Consider the following 18,981-nt stretch of genomic DNA (forward strand, 5'->3'; position numbering starts at 1 on the left):
TGAGGGTGGCGCTGTTGTACCAGACAGTGATGGAGGAGGTGAGGATGGACTGGATGATGGCGGTGTAGAACTCCACCAGCAACTTCGTCGGCAGTCGTAGTTTTCGTAGCTGCCTCAGAAAGAACATTCTCTGCTGGGCCTTCCTGATGAGGGACCTGATGGTTGGCTCCCATCTGAGGTCCTCAGTGATGGTGGTTCCTAGGAAGCAGAAGGAGTCTACAGTAGGAATGGGTGAACCAGCCAACATGAGAGGGGACAGATGTGATTGTGGACACTGTGATTCTCTCCTGAAGTCCATGACCATCTCCACTGTCTTCTGGGTGTTGAGCTCCAGGTTGCTGTGGCTGCACCAGGACACCAGCCGCTCCACCTCCCTCCTGTAAGCCGACTCATCTCCATCTGAGATGAGCCCCATGATGGTGGTGTCATCCACAAACTTGATCAGCTTCACGGACTCGTGGCTGGAGGTGCAGCAGTTGGTGTACAGGGAGAAGAGCCATGGAGAGAGAACACAGCCCTGAGGAGACCCGATGTCGAGGGTCCGAGTGTCGGAGACAGTCGTCCCCAGCCGTACACGCTGACTCCGGCTGGTCAGGAAGTCTGTCATCCATCTGCAGAGGGAGTCAGGCACGTCCAGCTGGCCAAGCTTGTCTTCAAGCAGAGCTGGGAGAATCGTGTTAAAGGCAGAGCAAAGTCTACAAACAGGATCCTGGCATAAGTTCCCGGGCAGTCCAGACGCTCCAGAACGAAATGAAGGGCCTGGTTCACTGCATGGTCCACAGATCTGTTGGCTCTGTAGGCAAACTGCAATGAGTCCAGGTGAGAAGCAGTGATAGATTTCAGGTGAGAGAGAAGCAGGCGCTCGAAGGACTTCATGCCACCAGTCTGTAGTCACTCAGTCCTAACAGGAATGATAGTGAACATGACAGGACACCAGGGAAGCACTGAAGATGTCCGTGAAGACTGGAGCCAGCTCAGCAGCACAGTGCTTCAGGATGGCAGGGGAAACTCTGTCTGGACCCGCAGCCTTCCGAAGGTTCAGCCTCCTGAACTGAGTGAGCACGTCCTGCTCCATGATCTCAAGAGAAAGAGGAGGAGGGGGGAGGTGAGGGGGTGGCTCATCAGAAGTGACCGTGATCGTCTTTGCTGTCTCTCAGTGACATCGCTGGTCTCAGTTGTGTCACTGAGAGACAGCACAGTCCTCTGTCGTGAAGTGGAACATGGGGCTGGAGACGCCACAGAGGTGTGTAGGGCGAGAGCTAACACTCTGGGATTTCTTCTCTTTTGATGAAATGTTTTTACAAAAAAGGACAGACGGTCCTAATATAGCGGCTTCCGGGCGCCGGTGGCGTTAGTGCCGCCAGTTCTGCTCGCAGACGGAACGTTTCATCATCTGTGTCGTCACCGGTCACGTGTCCGCAGCGCCCCGTGCGGCCGCCAGGGGGCGCGGCGGGGCGGGGAAGTCCCGACGAAGGAGGAGGGACCGCGCGCCACCATCACCGCGTCTTTGTGAGGCGCCGCTCTCAGACTCCTCGTGGCAGAGGAACCGAGAGAGCGCGACTCACGCAGCCATGTCGGGGCTCATCAAGAGAAACTCCAACTCCCACAAGGAGGAAGACCCGCAGGTCACGGAGGTGATGCTGTCCCCGCGCGCCCCGGACGACAAGGCGGGCGCCGGCGAGTCGGTGGCGCTCAAGCGCACCATCACGCTCACCAACGGCGTGGCCATCATCGTGGGCACCATCATCGGCTCCGGCATCTTCGTGGCGCCCACCGGCGTGGTGAAGGAGGCGGGCTCGGTGGGCGCGTCGCTGGTGGTGTGGGCGGTGTGCGGCGTCTTCTCCACGGTGGGCGCGCTGTGCTACGCGGAGCTGGGCACCACCATCACCAAGTCCGGCGGCGACTACGCCTACATCCTGGAGGTGTACGGCTCGCTGCCCGCCTTCCTCAAGCTGTGGATCGAGCTGCTCATCATCCGGCCCTCCTCGCAGTACATCGTGGCCTACGTCTTCGCCACCTACCTGCTGAAGCCCGTCTTCCCGGAGTGCGCGGTGCCGGCGGACGCCACCAAGCTGGTGGCCTGCCTCTGCATCCGTGAGTATCCCTCAGCCGCATCGCTGGCGGCGCCGCGAGCGAACGGCGCCCGGGACTCGCTGCACGCGCCGCCGACGGTCAGCGCGGGTTGCGCGTGAATTATTCAGCCAGTTTTCCGCCAGCTCACCGGCACTTTAGACACGAGCCGTGACTTGTTTGTTTGCGCGCCGAGTCACTCTCAACGATACGCTTTATTCCCGGCCAACATGCCGTGAACACTCACACGGACCGGCAGTTCGCTTAGTGGTTTAGTGTGCACCTGACACCTGCACTCACCCCGCAGAGGGAGCGGGTCTGCTCTCACCCATGCTCCCGATTTAAGGTCTAAAGCAGCCAGACAAGTCCGTCTCTGACCCACGAAGTCGCGCTCTGCCGCCCGACCTCCACCCACGACACGGGTTTAGTTTCTATATATTTTATATCATTGATATGTTTTATAAGGGGAACTTATATCTGTTTGTTACTTAACGCACAGCTACTCCATCCATGAGACGTTATATCGCATTTACAAGGCGATATAAGGTGCAGAAATGCTCGTCTTATTTCTAATGATATTCTTCTGTGTCGTTGGAGTGAAGATCAAGTGACATGGAACCTGGTCTGCCGGACATGATTATGACCAGTCATTACATCTTCATTGAAACCGTATGAATGCATTATGGTGTCTGATGCATTATGTCAAGTGTGACCTCGTCTTTCGTCTCGGGTTTAACGGCAGGACTGACTCACCTCTATATTCCTGGGACAGGTTGAGTGTGGAGCAGTGGCTTCAGAGGTGTGTGTCGGTGACCCGCGAGTGCTCCTCATTATTGCTGCAACGCACGTTACTAACGCTGAGTAGTGCTGTAAAATGTTTGTTCAGATGAATCTCCAGTTAGTTTGTGTGAAACACACCTGCAGGTGAACCAAAGCTTCTTATCCTCTTAACTTGTTATCTTCAAGGTGTGAATTACTAAGAACAGACTCTTCCTGAATACAGCCAGAGAGAATAAACCTCCGTTCAGTTATCTGCTTATAAACGTCATGAAGCAGCCCAGTCCTTTGTTCCACGAAACATCTCAACATTAGTGGAGTTTTTTAGAGCCCAGTCCGGAGGCGCCTGACAAAGACTTCCCGCCTCAGTTCTGCGTCTTCAGGTATTAATATTCTCGTGAGGACATTTTGTCCGGTCCTCATTAGGTTTTGAGGGTTCAAACTTCAGAAAAACTGGGTCCCAGTTTGGTCCATGGCCCTGGTCCAGGTGAGTTTAGGGGGAAAGGGTGATGGCCAGGTGAGGTCCCCACAGAGATAGTGATACCAACAGGTGTGTGTGACAGTCATCCTCCAGTGGGACGGTGTGTCAGCTCACATGCGTCGGCAAGTTTCCGTCTGTTTCCCGACTCTGGAAGGGTGTGTGTGTTGTGTTTAGCGTGAGTGTGTGTGCGCGCGGACGCTCTCACACCCTCCACTGTGCGGCCGCTGCCTCTTTTGTGTCGCTGCCTGTACACAGAGCCCCATTGTGCCGACGCGTCTCTCTCTCTCTCTCCCGGAGCCTCGACCTGATTTAGGCGCTTTGAAGGCCCCTGCTGCTCCAGTGAATGCTGTGGACCGGGCCCCAGCATTCCTGTGCTCCCGGGGCTGAGCGCCGCTCACTGACCTCTCCTCTGCTGCTTCCAGTGCTGCTGACCTTCATCAACTGCTACAGCGTGAAGGCCGCCACCAGGGTGCAGGACTTCTTCGCTGCGGCCAAACTGCTGGCGCTCGGGCTCATCATCGTCATCGGCTTTGTCAGGATCGGCCAAGGTACCGTGGTGTCCCCCCCTACAACCCACCCCACCCTTCCTGCCGAGCCCATCTATTGTAACAGCCGGGAAGATTGAAGCTATATTTGGTCATGTTACTGCACCTCCCCCCTCCCTCCCTCCCTAACCCTCCACACCATGTGACCGCGCTCTTCACTCATGAATTGATGTTCCACATCAAAAGAGGCTTGTATAAATGTGCATAACTCTCTGAGGTCACGGGGGCAGCTGCTGAGGTAGAGAGACCCAACTTCCTCCAGGTGTTGCGGGTCTGGCCTCCTCTCATCTGAGTCTCTCCTGGAGGACTGAGCTTCTCTCTCTCCGAGAGACTCTGCTTCTCTGGGTCACTCCTAAGCTGGGGACCACAGGTGAGAGGTGCCCTCTGGCTCAGCTCTTTCTCCACCATTCTTCCCTCACATGTGAACCAGACCTACCTGGAGAAGCTCTCGGCTCCCACCAGGGCTGGACATGCCCTCATGGAGGGGCTGCGCACTTTAAATAGGCGGCATTTGAATGGGTCTGACAAGCGTCCCATCAGCTTGTGCAGCCGGAAGTGGAGCGTGCAGCTCTCTGTGGCCAGTTCTCTGGACTGGAGTGATGCAACAGACGGTCACATGACCTGGGAGCAGGAAGTGGTTACGATCCCCCGCAGACCTCCCTCCCTGGCTGAGTGGAGCAGAGAGTGTTGTAGCTCCACCCAAGTCTGACTCACCAGCTTGGTCTCAGCTTAGTCACTCCTCACTCGCTGGAGTGTGTGTGAGACGCGTCGCCTCGGGTGTTTACCGGGTTACCCTCCGCAGGACTGGAGCCTCCACTCCCAGCTGTGTTAGCTAGAGGGCGCCCTGATGCCTCAGCAGGACGCCCTAAATGTATTAGCAGTGCCTGTATGATGCCCAACTCCTAGCGTCATCTCACTGGTTTACATTCAATTGTGTTTCCATCTGATACTTTTGCCGAAAATGACCCAAATGCGCAGATTCTCAAACCTTTCGCAACCGTATTTTGGCCATCGCGGTCGCCATATTAGTTTACCGCCATCATCTTGCGGTGAGTGCGACACTGGCGGCTTGGAAGCGCTGCTGTTGATGGGATGTCTGACGCTGATGACAGCAGGGAACCACAGACACGTTCCAAACTGGTTTAAACTGGTGCACAAAACTCATTGCTTTCTAATCGGAGGATTATTTTGCGCTTTGGTGCTTGGTTATTGTTGTTTATCAAGTTATTTTGCTTCAAAAAGAAGTTTACAGCTTTGTTTTTTACAACCATGGCATGTGGGGAGGGGGCGGGGTCATGGGTTGGAGGCGGCGTTAGGACGCCCTCTGTCAAAATCCTAGCTAAAGTCCTGCCTGGGATTCTTCCCTCCGTACGGTAGAGACGGGCCTGACGTCTGCTGGGAGGAGGCTGAGCCGGGGCTCGCCGGAGGTGCTTCCTCTTCCCCTCGCTGGGCTCGGGAGACGCCTGTCAGCCTGTGTGGTGTGACGGGACGCTGTGTTTGAGAAGGGTGTCGCCTGAGTCCAGTTGCTTTGCCACTGATGTTGTGTCATCACGGAGAGTGTGTCATTGATTCACATGTGATGCTGCAGTGAAAGTGGAGCCAGTCCACAGCCCAGGCTAAACGCCCTCAAGCCAGTCGGTTCACAGGCCGACTGTGGGAGCAAAGGTCGCAGGTCAAGTGGGATGTGAGCAAACAAACACTGAAGGGATTGTTCACGAGCGAAGCAGAAGGAGGGTGGGGGAGTGGGCGGGGGGCAGGGGGGTCACCTCACCTGCCGTGTGAAAACACTGCTGAACTGCACTACAGTTCTGAGAAGTGTTTGGCTCCCTCTTCGGAGCAGGACCCCCCACCTCTCACCCGCGCGAGAAGATGAAGTGAGGGATCAGTCTGAGAGACTTTGGTCCACAAAGCTTTGTTTTCAGCACAAAAAACTCTCGGACTGATCAGAGTTTTCTCAACCGGTAAAATAAAATTCAAACTTTGATCCGATCTTTGGCAAACCGGCGTCGGCTTCAGAACTTTTGTCATGTATTGTGTGTATTCAGTGTAGATCGCACACACGCCTGTTGGCAGCCTTATCCTTGTGGGGACCTCTCCTGGCCGTCACCCTTTCCCCAGCCTCTCCCCCGAAACGCATGGCTCACCTGAACCAGACTGAGACCCAGTGTGAAGTTTGAACCCATACACTGACAAAACGATCCCCCCAAGGAGGTGTTTTGTCAGGACATTGTCCTCGCAAGTCAGGATGAACCAATGGCACACACACAGTTGCTGACTCTCAAATGTTTGAAGGCGGGTGTGAATAAATACTGATGTGTTGCAGTTGTTAGTGAGTCAGTTGAGACCTGAAACCTGTGTCAATAAAGCGCTGTGGACCGTGAGATCCAGGAGGGAGGGAGGGAGGGAGGCGGAGCTGCCCGGTCCCTCCGCCTCCCAAACTTCCCGCCATTACTCTTGAACCTGATAGTTCCGGATCCGCTGAGGTTCAGAGGAAGCGTCTGTGTGAAATGCGTCAGTGATGGTTGAGGATATTTGGGCGTGTTGGCCTTGGATTAGCGGAGTCACTAGGAAATAAGCTTCTCATGGAGGAGGGAGACGACATGTTGGTTTAGCGTTTACGCTGTGAGCCGTCCCATTGTTGTGCCTCTCTCCAGGAAGCAGCCAGCAGCAGCAGATAAACGCTTCCTCAAACACGGCCAGCTTACGCCGCCTGAGCTCTCCGGTTTATCAGCAGGCTTCAACGCTCCAGAACCCAAAACAGCAACGCTCGCGGCAGATTAGCGCCGGCAGGTCCAGGCCTGAAGGAACGCGAGTCGCCTGTGGTGTGTGCGGTGGCTCGGCTGGGTCCTCCTGAGCTCAGCGTGGACCTCCACAACATCTGAGGGGTCGACTCTCGGCTGGAGTCGCACCTGGACCGGAGCCCGTCCTCGCCAAACAGCCGCCCGCTCCAGCAGCGAACCAACAGACAGGTGTTGCCATGGCGACGGAGTCACCCTGCAAAGCTTCTGTGACATTTAGCGTTCTTCTTGTGAGCATGTGTTCAGGGGCCTGATGGCTCTCAGATTAGAGGGCAGTTAATCTGATTAGCGACGGCTGTACCAGATCCCACACCCCCTCACCCCCGACACAGGCTCACCCCCGGGGGATCTGTCCCCCGAACTCAAGTCAGTTTGTTTTGGCTGTGCTCCTCAGCCGCTTCATCATCTACCAGACCTGTTCAGCTGACCTCTCGTGACCTTCAGAGAAGCGGCGCTAGCTAGGGAAGGCCACGCTTGTCTCCATGTTACAGAGGCTAAAGGCTTGGATGTTCAGGTTGGAGGTGAGATCTTCCCCAGGGGGAGGAACTCCGGTGAGTCAGCCTAACCCTGAGGTGAGGACAGAGCTGAGCCAGAAGACAAACCTGGGCTCCCCAGCTTTGCAGTGACCCAGAGAAAGCTGGAGCGACCTCTGCACTCAGGACGTCTCCTGGACTGAGCTCACGTCCCTCTGAAGCCCAGACGCTGAGGCGAACACTGCAGTGGAGATGCTGATCCACTCCACTTGGAAACCTGCTGGTCGACCTGTCAAGCAGAGTCTCAGCTGTTCCATATCACATTTTAATGTCATGCCGTCACTGCCTGGCACGGCTGTCATGTGACCCACCAAAGCCGTGGAGCGGAGCGGAGCGGAGGGGTTGGGTTGGACCTAGGGAGGAAGTTCCTGGAAACATCAGGCTGGCCATCTTGAAGCCACCTGGCCGGCTGTGCTGCAGTCGGTGAGTGGGTAAAGAGCAGCCGCGGCCCGAGGGCAGAGCTGTGTTTGAGCAGCAGCTTCTCCTGCTGCGGCCGGACCTGGTGCTCGCTAACATTTGCCAGTCCCTGAGCAAACATGAGGGGCAGTGTTTATGGAGGCTTTCCTGCGTGGGCCACTGCGACCAGCTCCATGTTCCACTGGAGTCAGCAGGAAGGCAGAAGCAGATGTATGGTCAGTGGTTCCTGGTGACCTCTGGGTCTCCTGGTTTTGGTGGGTCATGAGCACCAGCCCTATTCTGTTTTCAACACAACTGACTCGTGAAAGTCATTGGGCCCTGGCCAACAGTGACCCCTGCTGGTTGTAGCTGAGCTGGGCTACTGCAGGGGTCGAAGGTCAGATGTGGCCCTTTCACATCTGGGTCCCGGCACAGTACCAGGGTCCAGATACTGTCACGACTGGGACCAGCTCCTCTGACTTCAGGTGCGACCATGTTACATGAGCCGACGCCCTCAACTGCTGCCCTTGATGACATGGACTTTTACGGCCAAACCAACACAGACTTGGTCCCACTTCTCTAGTGTCCCTGCGCCGAGCTGCTCAGCTGTGGAGGCGGGGCCATGTTGTCGCCATCAACCTCCGCGATTGGTTGACTGCAATGCATCATGGGAGTTTACTTCACTATTGCGTGAAATAATGATCGAAAAGTCAATTCAGAGTCTTATGATCCTGTTTTTCATTTAATTGTATTCAGTATTTAAAAACACGGTTTTAAAAAGTGTTGTTTTTCTGGCTGTCAGTGACAGAGGTTCCTGAGCCCCGCAGCTAGCATGTTAGCCCAGGAACTCTCTCTGCCTCTCGGTTACTGAGCGACCTGGTCCAGAACCAGTGAACTCGGGTTCCGCTCCAGTTCTCCTGGCATTGGTCCTGTTGTGCGGACATGCCTCAGTGTCCCCGTGTGGCCAGTGGAGGGCAGCGCAGCTCCCTGGGGTCCATTCTGCTGCCTCGCAGCAAGACAGTCGCGGGTTTGAATCCAGACTGAAGCAGCTCTGTGGGGAAACCTTTTTGTTCCTCCAGAGTTAATGTGCTTTGCTGTTGGCACTCTGGTTTCCTCCCACTGTCCAAAACCCTCCAGAGGTCAATAGGTTTCGAGCAAGTGTGTGTTAGTTGCGGTCTGTCTAGATGTGCTACTGCAAACCTTCCCAGAGTGTCCTCTCACCCCGACTAGCTGGGATCACCTCTCAGACCCTGGTGGGTCGAGCTGGCGCCTGGCGCTTTGTCACTCGGAGATTAGAGAGAAGAAAAATGTAGCAGAGGAATTAAGGAGGTATAGAGTCAGTCGGAATGTTGCTGCGAGCTGTGACTCCGGCTTGGTCCCGCACCACTGTGGGGTGAGATGTTGAGAGGCCACCAGTGGAGGCGCTTCTGTGTTCTCATCCTGATCCTCCACACCTGTCAGCCTGGCGCCCAACGTGGGGCTGGAGGCAGAGCCGGTCCTCTCGGTGCAGGAGTCCACTGCTCTGCAGGGGAGCTGCACTCGGTTCAGGTTTACAGGCTCATTAGGGCTCCCGGAGAAATGAGGCCATGACGTGACACGGGCGGCTGTGGAATTCTCCGCTTCCCACGCTGCATTGCCATAAGCTGGGAGCAAAGCCCGCGTAGTACCAACAGCGCTGCGGGCTGTTGGTTTAGTAACCGTCGCTGCGTCTGAGAATGTGTGTGGAATGCATCGCAGATCCCCCGAACAGGCACCGAAAGAAAGAAAAGGCTTCTAAATCTTGGTAATAGCGGCGGACTCCTGCGAAGGTGCCCCTCCGCTGGAGGCCCGTGGAGCTCTCAGCCTTTCTCCGGGCTCATCCATCTCAGACCCAGCCGTTCCACTCTGTCCCCTCGCAGTCTGGGTCGGCTTCACAAGTCCGTCCCTCCCTCACCCCTCTGTCGCCCTCAGGTAAAACCGACCGCCTCCTGCCGGAGAATTCCTTCGAGGGGTCCAAATATGAGTTTGGCAACTTGGGTCTGGCCTTCTACAGCGGCCTGTTCGCCTACGGTGGTTGGTGAGTTTCCCGTCGTGTCTGAGTGCAGATCTTCGGCTCTGAGCTCAGCAAGCCTTCTTCTTCCTCCAGGAACTACTTGAACTTCGTCACGGAGGAGATGATCGAGCCGTACAAGTAAGCTCCCGCACGCTGCCGCCCTGGAGGTGTGGCTGTGATGATGACCAGCTGTCTGCTCCAGGAACCTTCCTCGGGCCATCATCATCTCGCTGCCCATCGTGACCGCCGTGTACGTCCTGACCAACCTGGCCTACTTCACCACCCTCAGTCCTGAGGCCATGATCAACTCCGACGCCGTGGCTGTGGTGAGTCCCCGAGCCGCCAAGCTCATTATAGTGAGCCAAAACTAGCCAGAAGTCATTTTCGTTCACTGAAATAAAAATAAAACGAAGTTTTCATAAAAGCATGACTAACTGAAACTGCACCGTCAGTTTACGAAACCAATCAAAACACACTAAATCACTTGTTTTCGTCTTTATTGATGTCATAAAGAAGCACTAAGAGGTGATTCAGACTCGACTGATCGTGACAGCTGTCGTGACTCGTCTCTTGAAACGACCTGACGACACTGACGAGTGTGATGGTGCTGGTTGGGCGAGAGCCTCATGTTCCCAAACTTGATGCTTTTTTTTAACACTGTGTCTTTTGTTGTTATGACTGAATATTTTTGTGACCGACTTCAATCTTCTTCCAACAACCCACAACTAAAACAAAAACTAAACGGAAACTCTGCATTTTTCAAAATCGGGGACTCATGAAAACCTGCTCGAAAAACGTATTAAAACTAACTAATTTTGAAAGACAAAAATTCAAAGTCAATTAAAAACGAAAACTGATGGAAAATCCGAAACTGTTGGAACCCTGTGAGTGGCTCTGTCGTGTCACTTAAACAGCGCTGAAGCACTGCTCTGCTAGCAGAGTGTTAGCGGCTAGGCAGTGCTAGCACCTGGCCACATCACAGCGGGCTGCGCTTCCTGTGTCTGTAAGAAGTCAAACCTGGTCGACTGCTGAGCGACTCCTTCGACGTGCTTGGACTCAGATGTTGGGATTTGTCAGAGCGCCCTCTGCTGGACACCACCACACATTTAAACCAGCAGGACGAACTGTCCCTCAAAGAGCTGACAGGCTCAGGTCAACAAGCGAGTCCACACGTCAGCGCCACATTCAGCAGGCGTGCCGGATCCCGGGGCCTCGCAGGGGAGGAGCCACCGCCTCAGCATGTCTCCTGTGTGTCGGCAGGACTTCGGGAACTACCACCTGGGCCCCATGGCCTGGATCATCCCGGTCTTCGTGGGTCTGTCCTGCTTCGGCTCGGTCAACGGCTCGCTCTTCACCTCGTCCAGGTAACGTACACACCTGCCAGTGGGCGGAGCTCACACACACACACACACTGTGTGATGAGACTGCATTTGTCACCTCTCATTTGTTTGCTTCCCTCTCAGATTATTTTTCGTGGGTTCTCGGGAAGGTCACCTGCCCACTCTGCTGTCCATGATCCACCCCACCCTCCTGACCCCCCTCCCCTCACTCATATTCACCGTATGTATTCACGCTCTCACCGCCCGCCCCTCACACACACACACACACACACACACACTAACTCAGGAAAGGAACGATATAAAAGTCTCCACAGAAAAAAGTCACTCATAAAACTGCTGCAGGGAAAAAAAGATGGCCGCCAGTGATAGCAAACCTTTGCCACTGGGGGACAAAGCTGTAGCCAACATGAACGTTGGTCCAACCCAAGGAAGTCCTCAGAAACCAGGGACGGAAGTTTGTTAAATATGAATACATGAGTTTATTGAAATGCATTGTCAACAAACAAGGCTGCAGAAATCAACGGTGCTGTTTTTTTCTGTAGCCATGTGCTCCGACATGAGACACACCGTTTTTAGGTGTCAGGGGTTTATACCTCTGAATCCTCAGACCAGGTTGATGGCACTCATGTTCCAAGCCTACAAGCTTCCTCCTCAGACGTGGGTCGTGCTGGAGCGAGGTGGTCATAATGATTTGGCGTGATGTTTTGATTGCTTAATTTACACTGGTTTTGTTATTATTATTATGTTGACATTCCAAAAAGGCTTCTTTCCTCACTGGAAATGAAGGTGAATTAAATACCAAGTCAAAACATTCAGCGTCTGAGGAGGCAGGTTTGCTTCCACCGCTCCGTGTCTCAGGCCAGAACTCCAAATGTGAAGGTGGAGGAAGCACAAACCAGTGTTAGTCAAAGGTAGCTGGGGGAAGAAGGAGAAGCAGGAAAGAGTTGAGGGATGAGGCTTGAACCTGCACTGGGCGGAGCCTGGGTGGCTGTGCAGTGACGTGCCGTGCCCTCCGTCTCCCCAGTGCGTGATGACGCTCCTCTACGCCTTCTCCGACGACATCTTCTCCGTCATCAACTTCTTCAGCTTCTTCAACTGGCTGTGCATCGGCATGGCCATCGTGGGGATGATGTGGCTGCGCTACAAGAAGCCTGAGCTGGAGCGACCCATCCGGGTGAGTCCGCGTCCTGGGCTGGGCCACCGCCTCTCGCCCACCTCGCCCCTCCTCTCGCCCCCCTCACCCGCCTCTAACCCGCCTCTCGCCACCCTCACCTGTCTCTCACCACCTCTCACCCATCTCTCGCCCCTCTCACCCATCTCTCACCCCTCTCACCCACCTCTCCCCTCCTCTCGCCCCCCTCACCCACCTCTGACCCACCTCTCGCCCACCTCGCCCCTCCTCTCGCCCCCCTCACCCACCTCTGACCCACCTCTCGTCCGCCTCTCCCCTCCTCTCACCCCCCTCACCCACCTCTGACCCACCTCTCAGCCGTCTCTCACCTGCCTCTCACCCACCTCTCACTCACCTCTCGCTCGCCTCTCGCTCGCCTCCCACCCATCTCTCACCCCTCTCACCCGCCTCTCACCCTTCTCACCCATCTCTCGCCCCTCTCACCCATCTCTCACCCCTCTCACCCATCTCTCACCCCTCTCACCCATCTCTCGCCCCTTCCACCCATCTCTCACCCCTCTCACCCGCCTCTCACCCTTCTCACCCATCTCTCGCCCCTCTCACCCGTCTCTCACCCTTCTCACCCATCTCTCGCCCCTCTCACCCATCTCTCGCCCCTCCCACCCATCTCTCACCCCTCTCACCCGTCTCTCACCCTTCTCACCCATCTCTCGCCCCTCTCACCCATCTCTCGCCCCTCCCACCCATCTCTCACCCCTGTCACCCATCTCTCACCCCTCTCACCCATCTCTCGCCCCTCCCACCCATCTCTCACCCCTGTCACCCATCTCTCACCCCTCTCACCCATCTCTCACCCCTCTCACCCGTCTCTCACCCTTCTCACCCATCTCTCGCCCCTCTCACCCATCTCTCCCCGCTTCTCACCCACCTCTCACCTGCCCCTGGCCCACCTCTCATCCGCCTCTCGCCCGCCTCTCTGCAGGTCAACCTGCTGCTGCCCATCAGCTTCGTGCTGGCCTGCATCTTCCTCATCGTCGTCTCCTTCTGGATGACGCCCAAGGAGTGCGCCATCGGCTTCGGCATCATCGCCACAGGCGTGCCCGTCTACCTGGTGGGCGTGTGGTGGCAGAACAAGCCCAAGTGGATGCTGCAGGGAATCTGTGAGTGACCCCCCCCCAGCCGCCCGCTTCGCCAGCGTCATGTGACCCGCTGCTCCGTGTCTTGCAGTTTCCACCACGGCCTTCTGCCAGAAGCTGATGGAGGTGGTGCCTTGAAGAGCCGGAGCCGGACTGTGACCTCTGACCTGTGACACACACACACACTTCTGTCCCTCGCTTTGCTCTGTTGATGTTGCTGCGCGTGTCGCGGCGCCGTGCCTTCTGAGGAGCGCGGACGACGTCCGAGGAGGGCGGCGCAGCCAAAACATTATGACCACTACCCATCACACCCCACCTCCCCCCGCTGCTCTCCGCCTGCACCAGCTGCATCCAGCCTTGTGACGCCTTCGAGGCATCGCGGCGAAAACTAGCGCAGACCCAAACTCAAAAAAACCCTGGAGGTCATGAGACCAGATTTAGTTTGTATTCCACTCTCACTAGCAATTTTGCGTGAATATAGAAGCGACTCTCAGAGAAGCAACTTTATCAAGTCATTATCCTTTGTATTGTGGCTTCAGCTAGAGGCCGAACTACTGGCCTCAGGTCCAGCCCGACATCTGGCGCCCACTCGTCAGTGACCTCAGTCCAGTTCTCCATCACTCCACTTCCTCCAACGACCCGCCTCCTGCCCGGCTCCTCCTCAATTTTAGCTTCAAGAGACTCTTAAGCTCCCGGTAAAACATCTCTGAATCCTGAGACCAGTTTGACTCCAGAGCTCTGGATGGCGCTCACGTGCCAAGCCTACAACCTCCCGTGCTGGAGGGAGGTGGTCATAATGTTTTGGCGCAAGGAGGACCCCTCGGTGCCTCGTGTCCCTCCTTCTCTTATCAGCTTCCGTGGTCGGAGCACACTCAGTTCCCTCTCAGAACCTTGACACACTCGCTCCGAGTCGCTGCTGCGACGTGCCACGTCCAAGCTGCGGCAGTTCATTCACATCAGATGTGAAGGCTCTGCCCAACTTTGAATTATGACAAGGAAAAAAGTCGTTTTTAATTTAATTTTTTACATTTTTGTTTCAGGAAAGCTCTTAACAATAGTGACTGTAGACCTGCTAGTGCTATTTATGGATGGAAGTGTGGTGACCTCATCAGTATTCGACGACACTCGCACAGTTTTGGGGGGCGGAGCAAGTGCCGTGTATTGTAGCTTCCTGTGTGCAGTAGCACGACCTCACCGCAGCAGCTTCTGGGTCATCAGGAGCCATTCTGAAGATCTTGTCGAGCAAGGATGATGTCATCAGATGGCTGGGAGGACACGCCCCCAGCTTGCTAGCAATCTGCCATGCTGAGTTTTTTACTTTCAGCTGTCTGTGAACCGCAATGAAGCCTAACAGACCAAAACATTACGACCACCCAGCTCATGCTCCTCTTCGCCTTTTTTCTGTGGTCGTAATGTTTTGGCCAATCCGTGTTTTGTTTGTAGAAGGGGTTGCATCTCACAGCGGAGCAGCAGCAGTTGTGTGTGTTTTTTGTAGTGCAACTCCGACAATAGTGGTGGATTGAGAGCCGCGTTGCCGTGGCGATGTTGTTTTCTAACGGCACTAACGCAGATAGGACCATAGACTTAACTTATTTATTTGTAGGAAACCTTTTCTGGACTTGCTGTTTTCGTCTGTGTTTACACTCTTGTTTGTTTTGGAAGGACAAATAAATCTGGTGGATTTTTTCCACTCCGCGCCTCCAGAGCTGTTTGTGCTCCCTGCCTGTCTCTTCAGTGTCGACTGGAGCCCGAGACCTTCCTGCTCCGGAGCAGCCGCTGGGGTTCAAAGTCAAACGCCGTCCTGCAGTAGCATCAGAAGGCATCGCTCCATCACAGTGTTGGCTCAGCATCAGTTCGGTTTTCCACTGTAACAACAATAGCTACAGTCATTTCTGTGGAGTTACGGATGCAGAGAGACAGTGTGAATGAATTTCATATTCACCTGTAAAATTTAAAGCACAAAGCCTTAGACTTTCAAAATGTGCCACCCAGCACTTGAGTCTCCTTTGGCCCCGCCCCCTCTTCGCAGCATGTGCGGCCTCATATCCCCTCCCTCCTTGTTGAGATGACGTCATGTGCGACGCCAAACGATTTGTCCACAAATCTTGGCGCCAAGGGTCGCGACTCGGACGTGACGGCCGACCTCCAGATCCACCTCTCTCCAGGCTGTTTCTGAGCCTGTGGAACAGATCAGCAGCTACTGTTTGACTGAGCCGCTCACACACACCTTTAGCTCTCAGACTCCGCCCCCATCCAGACCTCCGTCAGGCTCCGCCCTCGTGAGGAGCTCCGGAACAAAACAGCCCAGAAACTACTCACCGAACATCAGCATCATGAAGATGGACTTATTTTCATCATGTCATTTCTTCGTGCTTGAAATCCTCATCTCTTTTTGCTAATAAATCCTCAAATCACTGCAGCCTTTTAAAGACTGACTAGTTTTTCACAAGCTCATTTGCAAAGCTCCTTATTTCCTTTTGCTCCAGAATTATAAATGACCAATCAATACGAAAGTTGAGTGAAATCCTGGAGGAACTTCAAGTTTATGAAGTAAATGTGGGTGATTTGTTGAGTGCGCCCCCTGCTGGCGGCTCAAGCCTGGCGCCAGGGGACGGTCTCGTGGCAGTTTGGTGGCTGGGTGTGAGGCGCCCCCAGGTTCACTCAGGGTCCGGGGCCGTCATGTGAGCGTGTTTGCAGTCAACAGATGAAGTGGCCTGATGAACTTCACACCGCGCCGACGAAGGTTCACGGAACCAAGCAAACTAATCCTCACAAGTATTCGGAGCATCCGCCGCTGACCCGGGATCAGCTCGCCGTCCTAGCGCTAAAGTTAAGGTGGAGGCCAGCGGGGCCGGCCGAGGTCGCAGGACAGGCAGGTTTGTTTTGTTTGTGCAGGAGCGACTCGACTCTTCGGCTTCAGCAGTTGGTTTGTGTGGGGTGAAGCTCCTTGCTAATGCTGCTAGCCGCTAGCTTCCGCCGTCCTCAACGCTCTGAGGACCTGTGCGCCTTGCTCATCAGCGTGTATTTATCTTCAGAAAGAGTTTTGAGACTGAAGGTTGAGATGAGACCACACACGCAGCACAGCTGATAAACAGCAAGAGCGACTCGGACTTTGTTATCTTGAAGGCAACAGACGAGCGAGTCACACCTTCGATCGACTGAAGCTGCTGGAGGGAAATGAAGAGCGTGATCTCTCTCACACACACACACACACACACACGTGCGTGAGGTCTCTCTGTCATTGTGGAGTTTGAACCCTCAAACTGAGGCTTAACCTTTGCTGCTCCAAATAGCAAAGGGTGCCCACAAGGCGGTGTGTTTCCAAGAATTGGTTCCCACAAGTACAGCTGTACAAGTGTGCCCACTGATGGGCGTGAGATGCGGTCTTGTAAATTCAGCATTGACTGGAGCACAACACTCACGTGTTCATCCAGGAGGGCATGAGCACATGAGACTCTGGAGCGAGGTGTTTGACGGAGGCGTCCCCGAGGTTCAGCTATGGCGGGGGAAGGTCGGAGTGTTGCAAGCGAGCGGCGAGATGAGATCTGCGATGGTGGCGCTGATGGTGACAACACGCGGCGCCTGTGCTTTTATCGCGGCCTGAGCTTCTCACAGTTTGGAGCTGTTGAGCAACCTCTTCTAAATGGTGGCAGATCTACTCGCACGCTTCCCCAGAGGTCAGAGGTCACCGCAGCGGCGGATCGGACCGACCCACAGAGAACAGAGCCGCTTGGTTCTGAAGCCTCCTGGCTGCTGGACCCGCAGCTTGTGTCGCCATGGCAACAGCAACAACAGCTTCCACACAATGGTGTGTGAGAGTGGGACCAAAGCTGAGGGTCAGGAGAGCATGAAGACCTCCGCCTCGTGCTGACTCAGGCTGGGTCCCGGAGTTCATCCCCCTCCTTCATGTTGAACATTCCGAGTGCAGTGAGCTCAGCGGGACAGCAGGGGGCGCTGCAGAAGAAGAACAAACATCCCATCGACCGGCTTTTCTCTCGTTAAAGTTGATGGATTGATTTCCATGGTTTTACGGAGCCGGCGCCGGTCACGTGACCGGAAGTGGACCGAACGATTGGCTCCCCTAGTGACAGAGATACTGTTGAGTGAGCGGTGCGTGAGCATCAGGAGGCTGGTGGAACTTCCTTCCCTCACGAGCGAGTCACTCGCTGAGTCTCGGGGGTGAAGCTGCTACACAGAGACAGTTGTGTGCCGAGTCACATGACTCGCGAGACTCCGCCACGGGCCGTGAATGAGCTGTTGAGTCACGACTCTGAGTCTGACGCCTGTCTGACTCACTTTGACTCAGCTCGAGGGGGGGGGGCAGCGGCTGACACGAAGAGGCCCTGGGTCCTTCCCTCCTCACTGCGAGACACTGTCGCGCGGTCCGAGGCCGGAACATTATGACCAGCAGCTTGACACATTGGTGAGTCGTGACAATCAAGCTTCGTTTAGAATCTGCCTTTACCCAGTCACGTGATTCACACGCAGCCGTAGGAACAACAACACACCCCGTATGTAGCGGTATTAACTACGGGTACCTGCAAGGCTCAGACACCTGCGACATTCCACAGCTCGTGTTCGCGACTCGCCGTCGGTTTTCGGCTGAGAAGCTGTGAACAAACGAGCTTCTCTCCTTCGGCTCTGAACGGTCCTTCTGTTCTGGCTCCTGGAGCTCTGAGAGGTAGGTTAGAAGTCATGAGAGAGCGGTGGGCCGCCGGCGTCACGAGCGCGCGCACGGCTCCGAGGGAACGTCATCATTCGTAACACAATTATTGCTTCTGTCGCCTTCTGAAAACACGTTTCACGTTTGCAAATACAGTCTCTTAACTCGTTCCCTTGAGTTACACAAACTGGCGTTGAGCTTCGAACGATATTACAATTGATTTGTAGGTTATTACAGAGCGAAAAGTGACTGGTTAGATGAGGAGTCCTGTATTTGTCATTGTCATTTATTTCTTATTGAAGATCATATCGCTGTACTTCCGTTTCCTCTCTGACCCTTTCAATATTCCAACGTGTTTCAGAGAAGCGGATCGTCGCCACTCGCCCGGTTCAGTCGCAACGACGGCGCTCTGCCGCCCTCTGGTGGTCAGCACGTGACGTCATCGCTTTCAGGAACCATTTCAAATCAATTATTTCTGAAATATCTTGGCGGATTATTTATCTTCATCCGGCAGAGGCTCGTGAGTCAACATTTGAAGATAATTGATTTATTTGTGAGAATATTATTATTTTTTAATCTGATCGATGTTTTGAATAATTCTAAAATTGGTGTTAAATCAAAATAGTTTTGTAGATCACGTTTGAAACATTTGGCAGCAAAACGGCTCGTGATTGAGCTCCATGATTTCTGTAACAGCATCAGCATTTGTTTCCGACAAAAACCTCTGTGATGTTTTTGATAAAGAAAAGAATGCTGAGTCATGGTGCGACGTTGCTTTCTGCCCGCGACATTTCACACTCACCGATGAAACAAATCCACAGAACCAACAATCCTGACACACAGATCTGTCTTTTAAATGAAGTCCAAGTCAGGAGGGATGAGGGCGTCACTCTGGCGCGGGAACACACACACACACACACGTGCATCAAGAGTGGACACATTAGAAGGAGATGGGTGTCACTCAGGAGCCGAGGTGGGCGTCAGGTGTTGAGGGATCCAGTCAGGAATGGCAGGACACTTCGGGTCGAACCAGAAACGTGTTGATACAAATCAAAAACCTGACCCAAACTCAACTGAA

General features: G+C 54.6%; 1 protein-coding gene across 1 annotated transcript; it reads left to right on the plus strand.

Moving 5' to 3' along the window:
- Positions 1-1,469: 1,469 nt before the first annotated feature.
- Positions 1,470-15,569, plus strand: slc7a5 (solute carrier family 7 member 5). The gene is made up of 10 exons (XM_053884932.1): positions 1,470-2,094; positions 3,751-3,876; positions 9,551-9,656; positions 9,726-9,770; positions 9,835-9,958; positions 10,893-10,996; positions 11,096-11,192; positions 11,997-12,146; positions 13,087-13,264; positions 13,332-15,569. The coding sequence occupies exons 1-10, from the start codon at positions 1,572-1,574 to the stop codon at positions 13,376-13,378; spliced, it is 1,500 nt and encodes a 499-aa protein (XP_053740907.1). The 5' UTR covers positions 1,470-1,571; the 3' UTR covers positions 13,379-15,569.
- Positions 15,570-18,981: the final 3,412 nt, after the last annotated feature.

The sequence above is a fragment of the Synchiropus splendidus genome, chromosome 14 (genome assembly GCF_027744825.2).
Source record: "Synchiropus splendidus isolate RoL2022-P1 chromosome 14, RoL_Sspl_1.0, whole genome shotgun sequence".
Classification (NCBI taxonomy): Eukaryota; Metazoa; Chordata; class Actinopteri; order Syngnathiformes; family Callionymidae; genus Synchiropus; species Synchiropus splendidus.